This window comes from Sturnus vulgaris, chromosome 4, assembly GCF_052056855.1.
Source record: "Sturnus vulgaris isolate bStuVul1 chromosome 4, bStuVul1.hap1, whole genome shotgun sequence".
Lineage (NCBI taxonomy): Eukaryota > Metazoa > Chordata > Aves > Passeriformes > Sturnidae > Sturnus > Sturnus vulgaris.
In genome coordinates, this window is record NC_142246.1 from 42,167,410 (window position 1) to 42,188,488 (window position 21,079).

At 36.0% G+C, this 21,079-nt stretch overlaps 1 protein-coding gene across 2 annotated transcripts in view; it reads right to left on the reverse strand.

Annotated features, from left to right (window-relative positions):
* Nucleotides 1-272: 272 nt before the first annotated feature.
* GUCY1A1 (guanylate cyclase 1 soluble subunit alpha 1) overlaps nucleotides 273-21,079 on the reverse strand; it is a 34,520-nt gene continuing 13,713 nt past the window's right edge. For both annotated transcript variants that reach the window (XM_088163676.1, XM_088163677.1), the window contains exons 2-9: nucleotides 12,530-12,945; nucleotides 9,996-10,057; nucleotides 8,446-8,504; nucleotides 7,071-7,780; nucleotides 5,142-5,627; nucleotides 4,493-4,636; nucleotides 2,484-2,638; nucleotides 273-1,325 (exon numbers count right to left, since the gene is read on the reverse strand). In XM_088163676.1, the coding sequence (XP_088019802.1) occupies nucleotides 1,124-1,325; nucleotides 2,484-2,638; nucleotides 4,493-4,636; nucleotides 5,142-5,627; nucleotides 7,071-7,780; nucleotides 8,446-8,504; nucleotides 9,996-10,057; nucleotides 12,530-12,778 (2,067 nt within the window). In that variant the 5' untranslated portion in view covers nucleotides 12,779-12,945 and the 3' untranslated portion in view covers nucleotides 273-1,123. The remainder of the gene's footprint in view (nucleotides 1,326-2,483; nucleotides 2,639-4,492; nucleotides 4,637-5,141; nucleotides 5,628-7,070; nucleotides 7,781-8,445; nucleotides 8,505-9,995; nucleotides 10,058-12,529; nucleotides 12,946-21,079) is intronic.

The window sequence follows — 21,079 nt, forward strand, 5'->3', positions numbered from 1 at the left end:
TCTTAATTAACTCTATTCTGCCATTTCCAGAGGCAAAGCCTTTGAATTCTCCACTCATATTCCATCAGCTACAACAGAAAAGTTTGTACGGTGGTAGTATTATCTTTGTAAATATGTTCATGTGTTTAAAAGCATCTCTGTTCACCTGAAAATTCCTCTGGGAACTTTAGAACGAGCATACAATGGGCATTTCCATAGCTCATCACATCCACGTTGCATCCTGGAATAAGACGTTTAAACTGGTCCTTCCATTTCAAACAGTCTGACTGGAATTTCATTTCTAAGCAAACATTTCAAAGCATATTTTATTACACTTCTGTTAAAACATTTCAAATTTAAATGACAACAAAAAAATACATTTATTGCTGTAATACATAATAACAAGTGGATATTACTATTTTTAAGTACTTTTATAGCCCTATGAACTAAAATATTTTGATGATTACAGAGATGTTAGTATGTGATTATACAGTGTTTTAATTTATATTCATTTTATATACAAAATAAAGTTCATGAAATAGTAAGCAGCAACTCTGCTATGCATGTGTTTAGCTACAATTAGCAGCCTGATCCAGAAAATGCTGACCACCTTCATACTTTGACCAGTCAGTGTGAGAAGATGGTCAGCAGCCTTCTAGGATGGGGCCCAAACAATGGACTGGAAGGAGTATGTGATGGCAATGACAATATTTTAATGGACATTTTCTTTTGAAATCTCTAAGAAAGAACATTTCCATAGTCATTGATAAGCACCAGCTCACAACACTGCATGTGGCTGCATCACTTGCACATCACATTTCCTGACACACTGCATATACAATACATCTAGAATTCTCAATATAGAGAGAACTGTAGCACTTACAAATTACCATAGGGAAAATACAGTTTATAGTAGCATTTCCAACAGTGACATTACAACACTACTTTTGCGACTATGTTCCTTATGCAGAGGAAAAATAAAAAGTAGTCAGTGACATACTTCCTGAAATTTTAATACTGGCTTTCAGGTGTTAACAATCTAAAGTGCTTTCAGGTTTCATACAGTTTTAAAAATTTTCAATTTATTAAAAAAAAAAAATCCAAGTATTTATAAATTTATTCTATACATTTGTGAATGTACAATTTAGTCTATTCCTGTTTCCTCACCAAAAAAATTGGCATTGCCATCTCCCAAATCTCTCTTTTGAAACCAAGTCTGTGAGTTTGTTCCTTGAATATAAGCATCCAGAAAATAGCAAATTCCAGGGATATCACGTGGAAAATTTGGAGGAAGCTCCTCTCTTGAGCGTGGTGTGAACACAAAACCTGGGTATTCCTTTAACAACCTAGAACAAAAATGAATCATCTTGATTAAAAATCAATCAGTCACTAATAAGTGCAGATATTCAATAATTCTTCGTGTATGGCAGGGAAAATCCAATTTAATTTTTATAGCTATTTACTGGAAATATAAAAAATCATGTTTACTTGGTAACCTTGATAACCTATTAACTTGTGCATCAGTGCAAGTAACAGTATTGCCTCTTTGTTTTGTCAATATTGTAAATATTCTTGTATATGTTTGTTTGTATGTTTGTTGTAAATTTTTTCAAAAATTATTTGGTGTTGAAAGGTAGCTCACATCCACACATTCAAAGAATGGAATATTGCGAACCTTATTAATTAAACTATTCAGACTCTTTTACCAATTCTAATATTATTTGCTTTTTCACAGATTGAAACAGAGAACTGCTAATCTGTAGGGATAAATGTTGATAACTTGTACCGAAGCTTTCAGACAATTACTGCAATATACAGGAGTTATGCAAGCTGCCATACTGTTATCAAGGTGTTTTTAGAATTGGTGAATTAATCAAAATTTAAAAAACACCGAACAAAAAGGAGGTTAACACCGTGTTCACTCAGAAAAAAAAAAAAAAGAAACTCCACAATGACAACAGTTTACCCATTAATCAAACTGCCTATTTTCTAGGGGTATGATTCAAAATGATTTTCCATGAGTGGAACGGAAAAACAATCACTGTTGGCCAGCACTGCTTATGTTGACATACATAAGCACTGGTGATGCTAATGCTCTCTCTGTGTTTTCAGAGTGCATGATCAAAAGGGTTACTTTCTCTGTGCTTTAATACCTGTGCTACTTTTTCTAAATCACCTATCCAAGATCATCTAGAACTTAGCACCCTCTATGTCACATAAAAAATGGTGCAGGGGATGTCAGGAAGGATCCTGTGCCAAATTCTCTGTCTGATGTTGAATGCAGAATCTTGCCACAAGGCATTATCAGATATGTGGCAGTGGGTACAAGCTGAATAGGAACAACAGACTACAGTCTAGGCTATAGTGAGGGCGGCAGAGCTTATTTAAAAGTTAAAAAATCATTTATAATTTTGTTTATTTTAACTAGCCAAAAAAAAACCCAGGAAGATAATAGACTACTACAGTAACTATTGCAGGTGGACATTTTACATACTGCACTGTACCTGTAGGTTGTTGGGCTGACATTTATTTTTCTAGGTATACTGCAAGATTCAAACTTATTGGCAAGGGTTACATTATTTCCAAAAAGGCAATAACGAGGCATTTTAACCCCAACAACTCCAGCAAAGACGGATCCAGAATGAAGACCAATACGCATCTTTGAACAAAAGAAAGAAAACAGCATTATTAGGTAAAATAGAATTGGTAAAGTCAATTTTATAAATTATTCTTCATTAAAAAAAAAAAAAAAAGAAAGACTGAACTACTAAAATAAACAGGGTTAGCAGAGTCTTCTTAAAATATCTGTACTCTGGTCATTACTGCTCATGGAGAGGGAACTAGCTGAAGTTTATCTTGCACAGCATTTTTAGTCAGTAATACTACCATATCAAAATATGACTGTGAACTGCTGTGAACTTAGTTCATACTCAGATTTTTGACTCTTACTTAGCTGCTGCTGCTTTCAATGGTTCTTTTTGGTGGGGTTTTTTTTGAGTTGTGTTCTTTTTTTCATGTGCATTATACATGTGTAGAGGTGTTTTCTTCAGAACAGCATTTTGACTAAATAATGGCATGTCAGAAAGCTTGTATGCCTACTCTGTGTACTTTTTACATATCAAGACAGTATCATACCATTATGAAGAAGTTGCAGTTTCTAACTTTGACTGCAAAAGCAGAAAAACCTGCAACAAAACCAAAATCCACCCACATAGTAAAGATGGCTGAAATACATTCATCAAAATGTAAGTCTGATTCAAAGTATGCCACGGTCACATCTTTTTTTCTTGATATGTAAAAAATATTTGATATGTAAAATGACAGTAGATTGTGTGACAAATTTATTGCTTTGCACAATACCCAATGTTTTCATGAAGCATTTAATTTAAACAGATGCATGCTTTCATTAAAAATAGTTTCCTTCTAAGAAGTTTCTGTTAGGTACTTACACAATACAACATTTTTCTCCTTATTTTAAAATATTTTTTTAAATGTAGTAGTAGTGTTTGCATGTAAATTATAAACTTGTTATAATATTGCCAGGATGTTTCAAAAATTTTTAAGTGTAACTTAATTTGATACTGCAAAATACTAAAAGAAGAACATTTATTTATAATATAATACTGCTGTTCTCTGATAAATGTGTAGCATATAATCCTCTTAATAACCATTTTCTTTGTCTTGGAATACAAGTATTCCTTAATCTAAAATTAAAAAAGGAAAAAAAAAGCATTAAGCTTTCTGGAGGAACAAATGAACAGATAAATGTTACAATTTAGCAAATGAAAGACATAATGAACTGAGGCACCTCTATTAAAAATACCAGGATGCCATTCCAGGCCGTTTGAACTACATTGAAGGTCCACATAATTTTTCTTTTTCTCTCTTAGTAAGAGATCATATATGAAATTATACAGGATATATATACAGGATAATCCTATATGAAAATTTCAATACATGTGTAAGTTCTCACTGAAAGGAAGCCATAAATATAATTACCACTGAATTTAACAGTTGCTTTGACAGCATTAACACCATTATCTTACAGTGGTTCAGTATCTGACTGTGAAACAAGAACAGCAATGGAATCCTTTAAAGATGTGTGGATTACTACAATCAGAACGTCTTGGGGCATTCATATTCATAGCTTCTGCGTCAAAAGACTTGGAAGTCTAATTTGGAAAGAGGATTAGTCATTTCCTTAGAAAAGAGAATATTCCATGCAACTGACAGTTTTATTGCTGAGATAAGAACTGCAGCATGCCAGATTGCACCTATTGACTTCACTGCATTTCTCTTTTGGGTTGATTTTAAGATCTCTATTTCACCTTTACCACTCCACAAAACTCTCATCCATAGATCTAAAGAGGTCAGCTTCTCCAGCCACAGTCACTTGATTCCCCAAATTCTCTAAGTTAATGATGTGAAATTTCCTTGAGAAAAAATCCCAGAAAGGAACAAAACAAACAAAAAAGCTCACTTTAACCAAATAAAATACAATAAAATATATGACCTTGATGGGCTCTCCATGGGGAGACACCACCTCGTCGGACAGTTCCATCATCTTCAGGGCCATCAGTGCTATTTGAACAGCATGTGTTTCACTTTCTTTGTGTAAGCCTCCAGCAACACAGTAGGCATCTCCAATAGTCTCAACCTAAAACAGGCATATTTGTTTCTTACTCTTAGACTATTTGATAAATATAAAAGAACAGCCTACCTTCAGTAAGAATTGTAGCTACATACAATTTTTGACCAAGTCTTAGTTTTCCTGCAAAATTATTTAACTACTAGACAAATCCTGTAGTATCATGCAAAAGCTTTTATTTATTGCTGGGCATAATTCTAAAATACTTTTCCTTTTTCATTTATTGTCAGGCACCCCTGGCTACATTAAACACCTGTTTACTCCAGAGTCACAGGACTATAACTGAAATTAATTTTTAAAATTAACTCTTAAGTTTTAATAGGTTTCTTTCTTGGCTGAATGAATAACTGTTTATGTTGACTTTTTGTTTGTTTGTTTCGTGATTTATTTTTGTCTTTCATGTGAAAATGGTTTATGGCAAAATTATTTTTAGACCTCTATTATCTTCTGTCTCACTTAGTCTTAATTTCCGTTCCTTCCCCAGAATCTCACAGAAAAGCAATTAATTGTTTACCTTGTAGACATCTAGCTCTCCACATTGGTAATCAAAGCGAGTATAAAGCTCATTAAGCATGGTGATAACCTGCATAGGTGAGCATTGGGAACAGATGGCAGTGAATCCAACAATGTCAGAAAAAAGCATTGTGACATTATTAAATTTCTTGGCTTGTACAACTTGTCCCTGCCACAGCTGCTGAGCAACCTCTCCAGGAAAAATTGAAAACAGAAGATCTACAGTCTTCTTCTTCTCTTCTTCAAGTGCTTGATGGGCCTGCTCAAGGGTTGCTTTTAGCTTTCCTAATCTCTTCTTCAGTCCATCCTGGGCTCTGGCCTGCTCTCCTATCAGAACAACATCTCTTAAAGCATTGTGAATGGGAATATCAGAGAGGTATAATCCACGTCCTGTAAAATCTTCTAGTCTGTCCACACAGGGAGATCCCAAGAATAGAATGGCACTGGACTCAAAAATATAGATCATTTGGCCTTTAAGATCCATTACCTGAAACAGTTAACGAAAAAAGAATTCATGCAAAACATGCATGGCAATGGTCTAGAAGCAAGAAGTTTTGCAGAAAATACATTTTGCTAAAATGTAAGAAAATCAAGACCAGTCCATAGTCCTTACATTTTCATTTAGTTGCTTAGAGAAAACATGGGGTGCTGAATCACAGTAAGTTAATTTTTCTTTGGTCCTCTGGCACAAGAGGTCTTGTACTCCCCAACTTAAGGATAAACATTTAATTATGTTTGAGTATCAGTTTATCTTAGGAAGAAAAAACCCCCAAAATAATAATTTTGTATATTTTCAGCAATTGATAAAATGTGTTACTACAGTGATCTCTGAATTTCGACTAATAACCAGTTCATGCACCACTTTCTCCATAAGATAAAGTGAGAAAATCTTCTTCAGTTTTATCATAGGATGTTCAGTACTCACTGCAATTTAAAAATAAAGGCAGAAATGGCAGGAATATCCAATTCTAATAGTCTAAAGAAGAACAATATTTTGCGTGAAGTGTTTTTATGTCCCTTCTGTAGTCATTGTGTAATGTGAAAGGTGTGGCAGAGCTTAGATTAACACAGCTTTGAAAGACTACTTTTTAAATAAAATCTGTTCCTTACTAATAGACATTTGCATATGCAACTACATGCAAAATCAAAGCCGACTCTACTACCCTTTTAACCATTCTAGTGCAGAAACGGATCTAAGATGAAGTAGCTACAGCTTTTAATAGTAGCTACATTAGTAACTGGGTACAACTTTTTTACCGTTCCTCATTTATGTTTTAGGAGTGTTGAGTCTGAACTGGTAAATCATCCTCGAGTGCCTAAGGTGTATATTAGCTGGAATTCAGCTGGGACCAGGAACAAATGAAAACAGTCATTGAATATTTAATGTTTTTACTGTCCCAGGTAATTTGTCACAGACCCACCTTCAGCAAAGATAGCTGTAATCCCATCAGCTGAAACTAAGTGGAACCTTTGGTGGTTGCATCTGATAAAAACATAAGAGAACCAAAGATACCAAAACACCAAAGGCTGAATGATCACAGAAAATATCTGTTTATTTTCCTCAAACCTAGAGCTGTTCCCAAATGACTCAAGGGCACTTTGTTAAAAGCTTTTCCTGCCACTGTCTTTGTGCTGAAGATGCCCTTATTCTCATCAGCATGGCATATCACTGGCTTTATCTCAGTATTTCAAATTATTGAAATTAGCAGTCAGATTTTACTTGTGTAGAAGTCCTAAAACAGAGTTTTGACTGAACATCAGCTTCAGAATCTGAATTACATTTGACTACCCTAATTAAATCATTATTATACAGTTGTATCAGATGTTCAGATGTAGAAAATGCAAAATGCACCATGTTTTGCGGCTATTTTAACTCCATCTGAAGAAAACAAATTCCTCATAGAAGTAATAGTGATACAAAGCCTCTTACCATGGACGGTTTCATATCAGTATTATCCCATCTTCTAACTCGTACAGTAAACTGCATATTTAACATTGTCATTATTCCACTAAAAGTGCAGCTTACTTTGGGGGTAAGAATTTCAAAATACTCTTCAAAACTGGGCTTAGCTTGAAATTCTCTCCTTGTCAAAAGTCTTCTTATCCCATTTCCAATTTGAAGAACTGACATATCCTTGTCAAACATAAAATGAAATGGGAAAGTCTTACAGAACACAGAGGCAGGAATCACAAGTGAGGACTGTGGTTTACATGGAGATAAGGAAGGTTTTGCACTTTTGACTTGTATAGAATACAGTAAATAAGGCTGATTAGCAAACTCAGTGCAGTCATTAGGGAAACAAGGAGGCATGAGCATCACTTCAACCTCAGTTTCATACAAAATGTGAGCTGCTGCTTTAATGATACCAGGTAGAATAAGACTTGTGATTTTCTTAGGAAAGAAATAATAAACGTTTAAGAAGTCCTGATCTTTCTCCAGGCATAATATGGAGGCATCTTCAAGTCTGTCTTTTTTTCCTGCTTCTTGGCTATGGCCACTCTGTTTCAGCAGAGTAGTGAAACTATTCAAGAAGTCCTTAAGAGTGCCACCAATAACCCCCAATATGTGTTCATCCTCTTCATAGCATATTTTGAATAGCTCTTCACCAAGAGACTCCCGTAGAGACTCCACGGGAACACCTGCACAGAACCACATTTTAGTCAGAACTGCACTCATCCTGAATCACAGGCTAACCCTCACATGTTTTTCAACCTAGGCCAAAACAATCAGTATCTTTCCCTGATGCAGCATTGACAACTGAGGGCACTCTCATTTAGGAGTCCTGGAAACAAGGCTACAAAGGAGTAAAATAAGAAGTTTAACATAAGAATAAAATAGGATCTGTAGATATAAGTGCTATGTGTAATCCGGTACATTACATGACCTTGGGAATATTCTGGAACACTGAGGCCAATTGGCACTGAATGGCTCACATCTTTGCTAGCAATTTTTTTTTCCCAGATAGCTGCATGCAAACTAACTGTTGGGTATGTTCCATTTTCCCAAGTGTTACTGGGAATCCTTTGAAAAAGTATTGTCTCTCAGAGTCTAACTGTGTGCCTGGACCAGTTTAACAGTTTAAGTGTACAGAAGACCACATTTCAGTTCCAGGAAATGTTTATTCACTATCACAGATGTAGCCAGAATTATATATTATAAATTATAAGAGTTCTCTTCTGACATACGACAGTCTTTAGAATATAAAGTAACATATTAGTAACAAGACTAATTTATATTTTATATATATACATTAAAAATACTCTATTTATTTATATATATATATAATTAAACAAGTTTACATTACCTGCTGCATTAGCATGATCACTGATTATTTTTTCAAAATCTTCTCTATCACCAGTTTTTCTGCAAAGATCATAAAAATATAAATAAACCCCCTAAATTATCAAGATATACTTGGTAAAAATAGTAAATACAGAAGTTGCCTACCTTGTCTTGAAAGTGTTTAGACCCAGTTCTGCTGATCAAATAGGAAGTTTTTAATTAATTCAAAAGGGGGTCTTGGTAGGCTCTTAGATTATCCCATTAATTTCTGGTAAATGAAAGCTTTGGTGGTCTGAGCTCAAATTATGGATTTCGGTCAAATGCTATGGCCTGTCATTGTTAACAGTCCTGTTTTTTTTTCTTGAAGCCAAAACAACATTTCCTAACATACTGTATAATATAATTGGAATTTATATTCAAGCATTTCTTGGAATTACACTGCATTTAATTCAAGACGTGAGAATGTATTTCTGTTTTGAGAGAGTTCTCTGAGGACAATACATGTCAAACTGAATGTTTAACTCAAAGTTATGAGAACAACATATAGCTTAGATGAACCTTCATATAAGCAATAAACTTCTGATACATGACTTCTGAATTTCTTCACTTGGAAGATCATAGGTATATTTATATGCAAAAGCAATACAGACATTTGGATTTGTTTTACATTTGCATTATTGCCTCCTTCAGAATATCACAGTAATTTTCTCTTTTCAACTAATACTCCAGGGAAGCAACACATAATTAAAGAATGGGAAAACATTCATAGCAATAAGCCAATCAGCAATTGCAAAGCACATCTGATCCGCTATCTTTGGTTCAGTCAATGTATGTGAAGTGCTTTAAAAATATCAAGTATAACTTAAAAGATACACTGCAATTATCTATTCTTATCATGGTGAGCAACAGTGTAGTTTCCAACTTGATTATTTTTCTTCACTTCAGAATGCAGATTTAAACTGATGGGCTTATTTGGCTTATTTTTTCAGATGCATTCAATAAACTGAATCCTCAGGGTATCATGAGATGCTAATAAATTCTTACTCCCAACAAGGCCCGAATGATTAATATTGGATTTGTACTAAGAAGTCCTGAAAATTGAGCTGAATTCCTCAGAAACAGAAACCAGAAGCCAAGTGAGCTCAGGGAAACATTCAAGTCAGTATCTGTAGTGTACGAATGTTCACTGTATCAGAAACCAAATTCTTTTGTGTAATACTAACAGAATTTAAAACTCTTTCCCTAGGATCTTATATCCATATACAACCACATCTATTGTTCCATCTATGCCAAGCAGTCTCTGAACTCCTCCAAAATCCTTTTTCCCTGTACAATTTGCCCATTAAGTCAACTTTGTGAGTGATGTAAATATTTATGAATATTTACTAATATAAACTAAACTGAATATAAACTAAACCATTACTAGCTTACATTACATGAAATGTTACACACCAATTTGACAAGATATTTGAATATAAATTCCAGAAGTCTTGATTTGCGGTCACCACCCCATTCCTGCCTGAAAAACATTTTTGCAGTGAAGTTAGTTATAAACCCATTACACTTACATACCTGGTTTCTTTTATTCTGTGTTTCGCAAGTGTTCTCTGCAGGGCAAGATTTAGCCTTTCAAACTGGGGAAAAAAATAAGTATGTCATATGTATCTATGTCATTGCTGAAAATTTAATAATGAGATAACATTTCTATGCACAGAATTACTTCGCCATCCTTGGGACTAACAACTTTTTTTCAAGACAATATTGTTGTTAGAAACAGCACGTCACTTCTGTGGTTATGGAGTTTACTTTATGTTCGTCTCTTCAGCTCCAGTACCACTATAATTAAGCCCCTCAGTTCATGTGCACTAGCGGTTGTGTATTTTAAATAAAGTAATGCTCTTTACCTCTAAGTTTTCAGGTGGCAATAAAGACAGCACTGTTAAGAAATAATTATAACTAACACAGGTTTCTATTATTACAAATCCCACCCCCCAAAATACCACTAAGTACCATGAATACAAAATTAAAGAAAAAGAATAATTTTCACTGTGTATGCCACAACCCCAAACATCCTACAGATGAAAATCTAGTCACTGTAGACCAGCTTTCTAAAAGGATTCTCTAATAAAAGACACTTTAGAGCATAATGAATATTTGCCTTAAAATACTTCAATCCCATGATTCTATATCCCCTCTGCAGTTCCTAATTGGAGCATATGGAACATCTTCCAAATATGCATATTTCAAATTGTTCTCATTCCCTGAAGAAACCAGCAGCTTACTGCACCTTTTACTTTTTGTAATACCATGAGGAAAGTTTGCACAATCAAAAAGAGTATCATGTGAAAGAAAGGCAATTATCTTCTGGAAATGTTTTCCAAGGAAAAATCTAAAGTGAATTAGATACACATCTATGTATATACCATATACTATATGCCATGTAAATGAACACAACATAAATTACATCTGTGTAGAAACTGATACAGTAAGTGGAATGCCATCCAATCCATTACTTATAAATAAGCAATGTTTTCCGTATTTCTAAAGAAAGAACCAAATTAAACAACATGCACTACATTATATCTCAAATTTAATCAAAAAGTTGTCAGATGCACTTTGTCCTGGACTTCCATGAATAGCTCGCTCTTTCCATGAGAAGTTGACAACTCAATAGGGCCCATGATGCCGCCTTGTTTTGGAGCTTCCAGTTGGAATGATGATGATGACACTCAACAACATTTAAGTTAGGTAAATTACCTAAGCAATGAAAAATATGCTTCTAAAGAAGCAAAGTCTTTTTATGAAAAATAGGATTAGGAAGATGCTTAGGGCTTGACCCCAAATCAGCATGACAACAGACTTGGACACTGTTGTAAAGAATATGACTTGAATAATTGTAAATAGTAACAACGATAACCTTGAATTTCAATGGTTCCTAGGGTATACAGTCAGAGTATCTTCACTTTGCCAAGCTTTGTGCCAGCTGATGAACCAGTCTATCATAATTATGTAATAGGCAACTGCATAAATTTATGTCACTCTTTAAAGAGAAAAAAATACTAGTTATTAAAAATCCTACCAACAACTATATACAAGAAAAGCAATACAGCAATCATGACACCCTGGAAATGATACTTTGCTTTTGGGTTACAAGCCTTTTCCTTTATGAATTTAGAGATCAGTTTAAAGGGATGCATTCTGTCTGTATAAATGCAGCAGAGGTAAAAAGGATTTTTTCAAAACTTAATTATCTAGAGGTTTAGTGAATGGGTAAGAGATGAAGAGCTACATAACCAGATTTGCAAACAGATTTAACACAACTCCAGCACTTTAAGTAAGGTACACTGAATGTCCAAGTAATGGAATTGTAATTAAATGAGTGTACAGAACTGTCCATCTGCTGTTTATAGTCCCGATATATCAGTCAGTTCCTTCAAACTTCCCACTGAATTTGAAACAAGGTAGAGAGTTGGATGTTATGGAGCAGCATTTTTCATGTTCTTTTTACAGAGATAAACCAAGTATTCATCTCCATTCAAGCAAGCCTGCACTGGGCCTATTTTCAGTTAAGTTGAGCAGAGATATAAGAGTATCTTTGGTAAACACAAACAGTAATGGTTTTAAAAATAGTATGACAGGAGGTTAGTATCACAGCAGATGGAAACATCTATTTTAAGTTTTTTTGTGATAATGAGTAATGTACTAAGCAGTTTGGATTCAGTTAAGTGAACTGATGAGATGACCACATAATTTACATAATTAGGTAACAAGGCAAAATTTCTATTACTATATCTCTATATAAAAAATGGTACAAAAATAGATGGATTTTAATAGAACAATTAGAAAGATCAGTGGAAGGTTGCAAATACAAGGCAAAAATAAGGGAAATACAGTGGAAGGAATGGTGTGTACAACACAAATTGTGGCAAAATTATATCCAGAAGGAATGGAAGTGGATTTAAACCACAGAGAACTACATAAGAACACAAACTTTTAAGTCAAAGCAACTTTCTAAAGGCTTACATCTAAACACAGGCATAGAATGATTTTTTAACATTTATAGTTAAATGCTATTAAAGTGTTATTATTATTTAATATCTGTTTACCTCAGGAAAGATTAGTTTGCAGATGCTTTCAGTTAGTGTGTGCAGGTACACTCTACTTCTGCTCGTTTTCCTTTGTGGAAGGTTTCCTTGACCATCTTTTTCATGGACTTCTTTGCAGATGGGCAAAGCTGCTCTAGAGCTGTTTTCTGTGCAGTCCTTGTCATGTTCCTCAGTAATGTGACCTTGAGTCAGTAAGGAAAAAGGACATTCTCCTGTGATCTTCAAGTCTTTCAGTTTTGTACAGAACATACTGTACAAAGTCTCTCTCTTGAGATTAGGAATACTTAGCTCTGCGTTTAATAGTTCTCTTCTGTTTACTAACAAGAGCAGAAGATTCCAGAATAATAAGTTGATAAGGCAACCGCTGTGGAAGGTTATTGGTAGCTATAAATCACCACAGGAAAAAATCTGTGCCCCTACAAAACAATAAAGAAAAAAAGAATTACAAACATTTATTTTCTCTTTTAAATTCCCATGATATGCCAGTTTTCTCTTAAGTACATTAAAATAATGGCTTTTTGAGGGCTTAGCTCAGGAAAGCACTTACTCCCGTCCCATTTCAAGCATGTAATACTTACTGACTTCAGTGCTTCAGGTCCCTCAAGTTGTGTGCATGGTTACATTTTGTATGAGTTGGGACTCAAGTGATTAAGGTAGAGGACTTGTCTTACCTTATGCTCACATAGATGGATGAGTTTCTAAAAGAGTGGAATTCTAATGAAGAAACCTTTGTTTCTTCTTTGATTCTTTGTAAGTAGCTATAAAAAACTATCTTATATGGGACAATGAAACAGATTAGTTATGAATACTTATATCTAAATTTACTTGATGTCCAAGGTATCCTTCATGTAATAGAGAAATATCTGACTTAAGTTAGTGTATGTACTTCTTAAACAGTAAACCATCCAAGACCAAAGGTTAGAGTCTCTTGTAAAAACAACTGACTGGTGACAACTCACATCTTGGGAATTTGACCACACAACTGCAGTTGCTTGGAAACACTAAGGGATTTTTATGCTTTTGAAGGTGGTATTTTCCAAACAATACTTTAAAAAAAAGGCTGCACTTTTAATTTTAATAATGGTTCCATTTGTTCCATTTGGGCCAAAGCCCAGCTAGAACTTAATCTGACTACTGCTGTAAAACACAAAAATGTTTTTACAAATACATCAGCAACAAAAAGAGGGCTAAGGAGAATCTCCATCATTTACTGGATGCATGAGGAAACATCAAGGACGAGCAAAAGGCCGAGGTACTTGGGTGCCTTCTTTGCCTCAGTCTTTAATAGTGAGAACAGTTGCTCTCAGGATACCAAGGCCCTGTGGTTGAATACAGAGACAGAGAGCAGAATTATGCTCCCATAAACCAGGAGAAAATGGTTAGTGATCAGCTATACAACTTAAGATACACAAGTCCATGGGGCCAGATGGGATCCACCCAAGGGTCTAAAGGGAACTGGCAGAAGAGCTCACCAAATCATCTTCCATTATTTACCAGCAGTCTTGGCTAATTGGGGTGGTCCCAGTTGACAGGAGGTTAGTTAAGATGACGTCCATCCACAAGAAGTTAGAGGGAGGATATGACCTGACAGTCTGACTTCAGTCAGCCAGAGGAGGTCATGGAGCAGATCATCCTGAGTGCCATCACACAACACATGCAGAACAACCAAAGGATCAGGCATAGCCAGCATGGGTTTAGGAAAGGCAGGTCCTGCCTGACAAGTTTCGCCTCCTTCTATGACAAGGTGACCTGCTTAGTGATGAAGGAAAAATAAAGTCTACCCAGACTCAAATAAAGCCTTTGACACCATTTCCCACTACATTCTGGAGAAACTGGCTGCTCACGGTTTTCACAAGCATACCCTTCGCGAAGCAAAGAACTGACTGGATGACAAAGCCCAGAGAGTGTTGATGAATGGAGTTATATCCAGTTGGCAGACTGTCACTAGTGGGGTTCCCCAGGACTCGGTACTGGAGCCACATCTGGTTAATATTTTTATCAATAACCTGAACAAGAGGATTGAGTGCACCCTCAGGCAGTTTGCAGGGAGCACAAAGCTGGGTGGGAATGTTGATCTGCTGCAGAGGGACCTGGACAGGATAAATCTATGTACTGAGGCCAATCACATGAGGTTCAACAAGACCAAGTGATTGTTCCTGCCCTTGGGGCACAACAGCCCCATGCAGTGCTACAGGCAGAGGGAGAGTGACTGGAAAATTGCCTGACAGAAAAGGACCAGACGCTGGGGGTGCTGGTCAACAGAAGCTAAACATGAGCCAGCATGTGCCCATGTGGCCAAGAAGGCCAATGGCATCCTGGCCTGGACCAGCAGTAGTGTGGCCAGTAGGACCAGGGCAGGGATTGTCCCTCTGTACTGAGCTCTAGTGAGATCACACCTTGAACCCTGCGTCCAGATCTGGGCCCCTCACTACAAGAAGGACATCGAGGTGCTGGAGCATGTCCAGAGAAGGGCAACGGAGCTGGTGAAGGGCCTGGGGTATAAGTTTTATGTGAAGCAGCTGGGGAAGCTAGGTGTGTTTAGCCTGAAGAAAATGAGGCTCAGCTAAGACCCTACTGCTTCTAAATGGAGGCTGTAGCAAGGTGAGGGTCTTCTCTTAGGCAACAAGTGTAAAAATGAAAAGAACCAGCCTCCAGTTTAACAAGGGAGGTTTTGACTGGATATTAAGAAACATTTCTTCAAATAAAGGGTGCTCAAAAATTGGAACAGGCTGCGCAGGGAAGCAGTAGAATCATCATCCTTGGAGGTATTTAAAAGATGTGCAGATGTGGCACTTAGGGACATGGTTTAGTGAAGATGATTTATTTCAGTTAGACTGAAAAAGGCTCTTTCTTTCGTTTTCTATTGACTGTATCTCATTGAATCAGATCCTCTCATCCTCATATAATACTTTTTTAAAAAAACTCTCAAGAGCTTCTGACGACTCTGGAAGCAGCTAAGTATTACATTTTTCTCTCTGGAGATACAACAACTACTTCTTTCTAAGGCACTACTTTAATACACCCCTGTACCACACCATTTTTTTCTGCCCCTGATATCCTCTAAGGGCGTTTGGGGTCACACAGCAACTGTAGCAAGGTTAAAAATAACTAATTCCCTGATACAGGTTATCAGCTGCTGCTTTTGAAACAGCTGTAGTGAATGGCACTACAGAGGAGTGCTGCAGACATAGCAAAAATGGCACGGAATAGGCAGGAGCTACTTTGATTGGATCTGCTGCTGATAAAAATACTTTGCAGAAAAGCCCCCCTTTTAAGTATGTTGTAATACGGATGGTATCGGGCCAGGTTCTAGGGAACATCTATCAAAATTAACGTCTTATTTTAAGAATCAATAAACACAATGCTAAGAACAAGAGGCTGAAGAATGTTTACATAACATTTTATATTTCTGATTTCAGTTGTTACACAGAAACTCATTTGTTTCTGCTGCATAGACATCTGCAATGCTTCATTTTTTTATTGCTGGATAACAATGGGTAGCAAATAAGGCAGTGAAAAATTTAAAGCAAGAACTGCACTCCAAATAAATAATATACATAATACTTTATACTGAAAGCATTGTTTTAGATAGAGAGATAGAAAGATAGATATTTTTATCCAGAAGTCATTACATACCTGATATTACTACACTAAGAAAGAAAAGCAGGAATCATATTTTATGTATTTGGATTGATCTGTGTACTGAAGTTAAACACATATATACATATACATGCACAATAGTCAAAGCTAAAAAAATTATGGCTCTGATGGATCTTACATATATACTCACATGCTTTCTTGAATTTGGGCCTTAAGTTTCAAGATAATTTTGAATTTATAAAGTAACTACTAAATTTTTTAAAGTCAAGTATATCAGCAATTTGAAAGGGAAAAAACCTCTGAAATGTGTTTTTGTAAAAAAATGTAGAATTTAACATTTTAAACATCTCCCAGGGAATGCAACACAGCAAATGTATATGCTGCTATTTAAACAGACTTAAGAAAAAGTTTCTCAGTTAAGAATGTAAGAGGGACTTAATGGCTAAATTAGATAACAACAAATATTTACTGCATTTGCACTAACCTAAGAACAAAGCAAGTGAATGATCTTCATCAATTATCAATGGTTTTGATGAGTTTTCAATTTTTTTGGTTGCTTGTGTCCTGCTGATTAAATTATTTCTCCGTTTTTAGAAAACAATTATCTGGAAGTACTTGGGGTTCACTTCCACGCTAGCATATTCTATTTTAACTAAATCACATTTATTGTGATAGGAAAAATATCCAGGCAGGTAGAATGAGTTCCATAAAGTAGTGATGCCATTGTTTTACACCCAAAAAAATCTCCAGAAGCTGCCAAGTGGGAAGAAGAGGTCCTAGAAGATGGTCATGGGACAAGACCTTTTCAGGGGCAAAATGGGCACTAATGTGAAGATCCCTGAATTGGCAAAACTCCTGGATAGGCAGCTACTGTGTCTGCAGCTTCTTTTTGGGATGCTACCCTTTGTGCTGCAGGACACCTACACTCAGCCTCTTCCTGCCCTGATGGGGACTGGAATCTTTGCCCTTGATCTGAACACAATCAGATGTTGGGCTCTGATCTGTTGCTATTTATGAACACATCATCATTGATTTGCAAGAAAGTAGATTTCCATGATGTTTCTAGCAATAATACTGTTGTACAAAAGAGACCAGACCTTAGAAGTCAAAATAATGAAGACACAGTTCCTAAAGAAAGTTTTCTAAGCACCTTGAAGTTTTTGTTTTTCCAGAAACAAACTGTATGGTTCTTTGATAACAGAAATCCCAGTTCAAAACCATTATAAATTTAACAGGTATAACAATTTTCAAGCTGTGGTCAGTTCAAAATTCTCCCTGACCTCTGCAATGATAAAACCCCTTAAATCATATCTCTAAGTAAAGAAAGTGGAAAACCTAATTCCATGACACTTCAGAGGATTCAAATATTGAAAAAACCCTCTATGCATAGACTAGTTCTTTTTTTATTAAAACATCAAGTTTGTATCTGGTATCTTAAGTGCATCTTGCACTTAATTTAAGTAACGTTCAGAAAAAAGGTCTATTGTATTACATGAAAATTTGTCTCAATCATATGGTAATTAGACAGTGTTAAAGGTCTGATAGGAGAAAGATCCTCAGTGTAGATAATACAGAAGGAATTTCAGCATTATAATGGAGTTAAAAAGGTACAAGAAAGATGATACCACACTTTACAGGTTAAGTCAAACATGTGCAGATGTGTTTCAGGAATGAGGAACACTGTTTACCATGTCATTAGACATCTTCTGACCATAACAAAAAAAAATTAACATGAAAAAAGTTTATGGTTTTGATTTGTCTCCAAACATGCTTTGTGAGAGCTCATCCAAGGGAAGCAGCCGTGTCTAATGTGAATTCTCCATCTCTGCCATATTAATTGATGTTGTAGTTACCTTGGGAAACAAACTGAAAATTAAAATTAAATAATCTGCTGTGAGATCAAACTACAAGCAACCAATTTATTTGGTGTCTGACTGAGTACAACATGGCACTGTGCCACTCAGAAAAATGAAGATTACATAGTATTGTCATAGCTGCAGAATAACTTAACAGCGCTTAAAATGTTCCGTACAAATATTTCATTCTAAGTTTACATTTATACTTGTCTCACAGTCAAAATGCGTTCCTGTATGTTTATTTTTACTATCTGCTTCTAAATATTTCCTTCATTACAGTATTTATTGACATTGTCATGCAATACTGATCAATGAATCAATCATACAGTGAAACCCCTAACACAGTCATTTATAAGAATTAAGCAATACCATTTGTCAACAGTAGCTAAAGGTAGTTTATAATCTTAATTTATGGACATGGCACAAAAACGAAAAGCAACATTAAATTCTTTTCTCTTATGACAAGCAGAGTCCTTCACTCAGAGTAAGACAAAATATGGTATGATGGTACGTCATTTTTTAATTTTAAATCATATATATCTCTTTGTTAGGTGAACTGCTGCATGTTGGCCAATAATTTTTTTAAAAATTAGTTTGTTTTGCAGCAGTCAAAAGATATCACTGACTGAATCTAACTTTCTCTAGTATAAGAATGATTGTAGCACTTGCAGGAGTAGTGTGGAAAATTGGCCTCCACAGAAGCAGCTGTTAACTTCTGCCTTTATGGAACAAAGGGTTTGCTATTCCCACTCAGCTCTAATCTCTGAATTGCCTTTTGCCCCTCGCCAAACAGTGCCTCCAAAGAGAGCAAGGCAGGACTGTTCTTTTTATGCACAGGCAAAACACAACCAGTTTCTAGTAAGACAGGTTAGGATCCAGTACCCATCCTATCAGTAGCAGCTCATTTCTGTTTCAGCTGCTGTGCCTATCAGCTGACAAACAAAGCTAAAATAACTAAATCTTATAATATTGTTTTAGTAATATGAAGTACAATATCTGCATATTATTTTTTCTACTTCAGGTGCTGTAGGTAGCAACAAAATCAAAGCCCTGGTGATTGGTCCATTTTCAAGATCTTAAGGAGGTTTCTAAAATACTAAGAGAACACATCTCAAGTCCACATCAATATATAAGCTCATATGTTAAGAAGTCAAAGAAAGTACTTATTAGTCTTATTAAAGCCCCTAGAAGTAAGTTAACCTTTCATTGTTTGCTTCATTGTTAGTTTAAACATGTCCTGGGTAAATACACCTTCAAAGCATTAACTTATTTGGATATTGCAAAGCCAAGGAGTTGAGGTCTAGAAATCCCTTAATATACATGACCATTCAATCCTAAATCATTACCATCTTGCGTAGATCCTGGCTTTATTTAATTTACAAAGTAGTACTTTTCTTTCCTGAAAGATTCTAGACTTTTTCACAGTAGATATTTCTGCTATCTGAGGAAAGGCAGTAACTGATGAAAAGGTTGTTACCCTCTCTACAGATCAGGATAAGACATGATACAGAACAGTGGACTTCACAATAATTTACTGGTGCGCAAGAAACTATTAGAAACAGCAATCTCAAGTCCTACTCCAGCTCCCAAAAGAAATATGCTTTGCCAGGCACTAACTTTTCTGCTTGTTCACCCAAAATTTCCACCCTCCCTTCTTTCAAGTCAATCCTGGTTCTTATCTGTCTTTACCCCAGAGCCCTTTAAGACTAGTCTTTTACCACTTTTTCTCCAAAGCAGTGAAATTGCCATTGTGTGCTGTGGAAGCCCAGTTCCAGTGTTCTCGCTCTCTGACTATATGACTGCTTAGGGCAAGTTGAAAATCTAGACCCTGCTTACAAGAAATTTTTCTCCCCATATAATGTCGAATTTCCTCACCTTTCTACCATTTTGTTCTGTATAAATTGTTCTAAGAGGCAGAGAAACACAATCAAGTGTTTCATCTGTGCTCCAAATTGTGATTTGCAATATTAGAGAGCTACCAAGCCAGGAGATAAAGAAAATAATTACCTTTGTTTTCTGAGAAAAAACCCAAATTATCTACTTTTCTATCTTGCAATCTATTTTGGAAACAAGTTTCACAGAATACATATCAACTTCAAAACTACTAATATGTCTTATTTTATGGTATTGAGACAGACATTTCTTGTGCTTTAAAATATTAGCATTTGTGTAATAACACCAAACACTATATCTTAATATTGAAACTAATGTTCTTGAAGACAGGGCAAAACCCTCATTTTAAAATATCACTGAATTTCTTATACTGGTTTTGTGACTGACTCATTTCCCTGTAATGGTCTGAAGCAAGTCCCTGGATCCAAATATACCCCTGGGAGAAGCCCAGACTCCAGATGTGAAAGTTATATTGCAGCCACATCTTTGGTTTCAATTAAAAGCACAGGGGGAGCCTTAATTACTACACCCATGTTTTGGCATGTAGCTAAAGGAAAGACCGATTCCCAAATGCTGCTGATAATACGAATATTTGCCATTTTAAGTATCACATTAAGTATTTTTATAGGGTAAATATTTTCCTATGCTACGACCAAATAACAGGGAGGCATGCTGAGAAGACAGCGTGGGAAAAATATTCTCTTCCTGTGAGTCAAAACCTCTGTGAAAACCCTTTCCCAGCAAGCCCAGCAGGCAGGCTCACAGCACCGGATCCTCTGCTCCCTCCGTCACACGCTCAGGATGAAATGGCAGCCCTCGACTGCGGCACATCCGCACCTCCTCACCCCTGGCCCACAGCATGGCTGGACCCTCACTGAGCAACTCCCAATGGAGATATCCCCCCAAGAGCCACAGCCTCCTTTCACTGCGGGAGCGCTGGAGCTGCACTGCTCACAGCCATTTTTATTGAGGCAGACAGAAAGATACCTCAACAAAAACTGGAAACCTGCTGTATGTAACCATGACACATTATTCAAGTTTTGGGCTTACATTTTGTTTTTTTGAGAAATCCTGATACTGAACTGACATAACTGATGAAACCTCAAGTGATGCGAGTGCCTAGGTGAGGAAACATTTGAAGTAGAGGAGCTGCTGCAGTGAGGACAAGCAATCTAAAGCATCTGGAAATTATTGTCACACT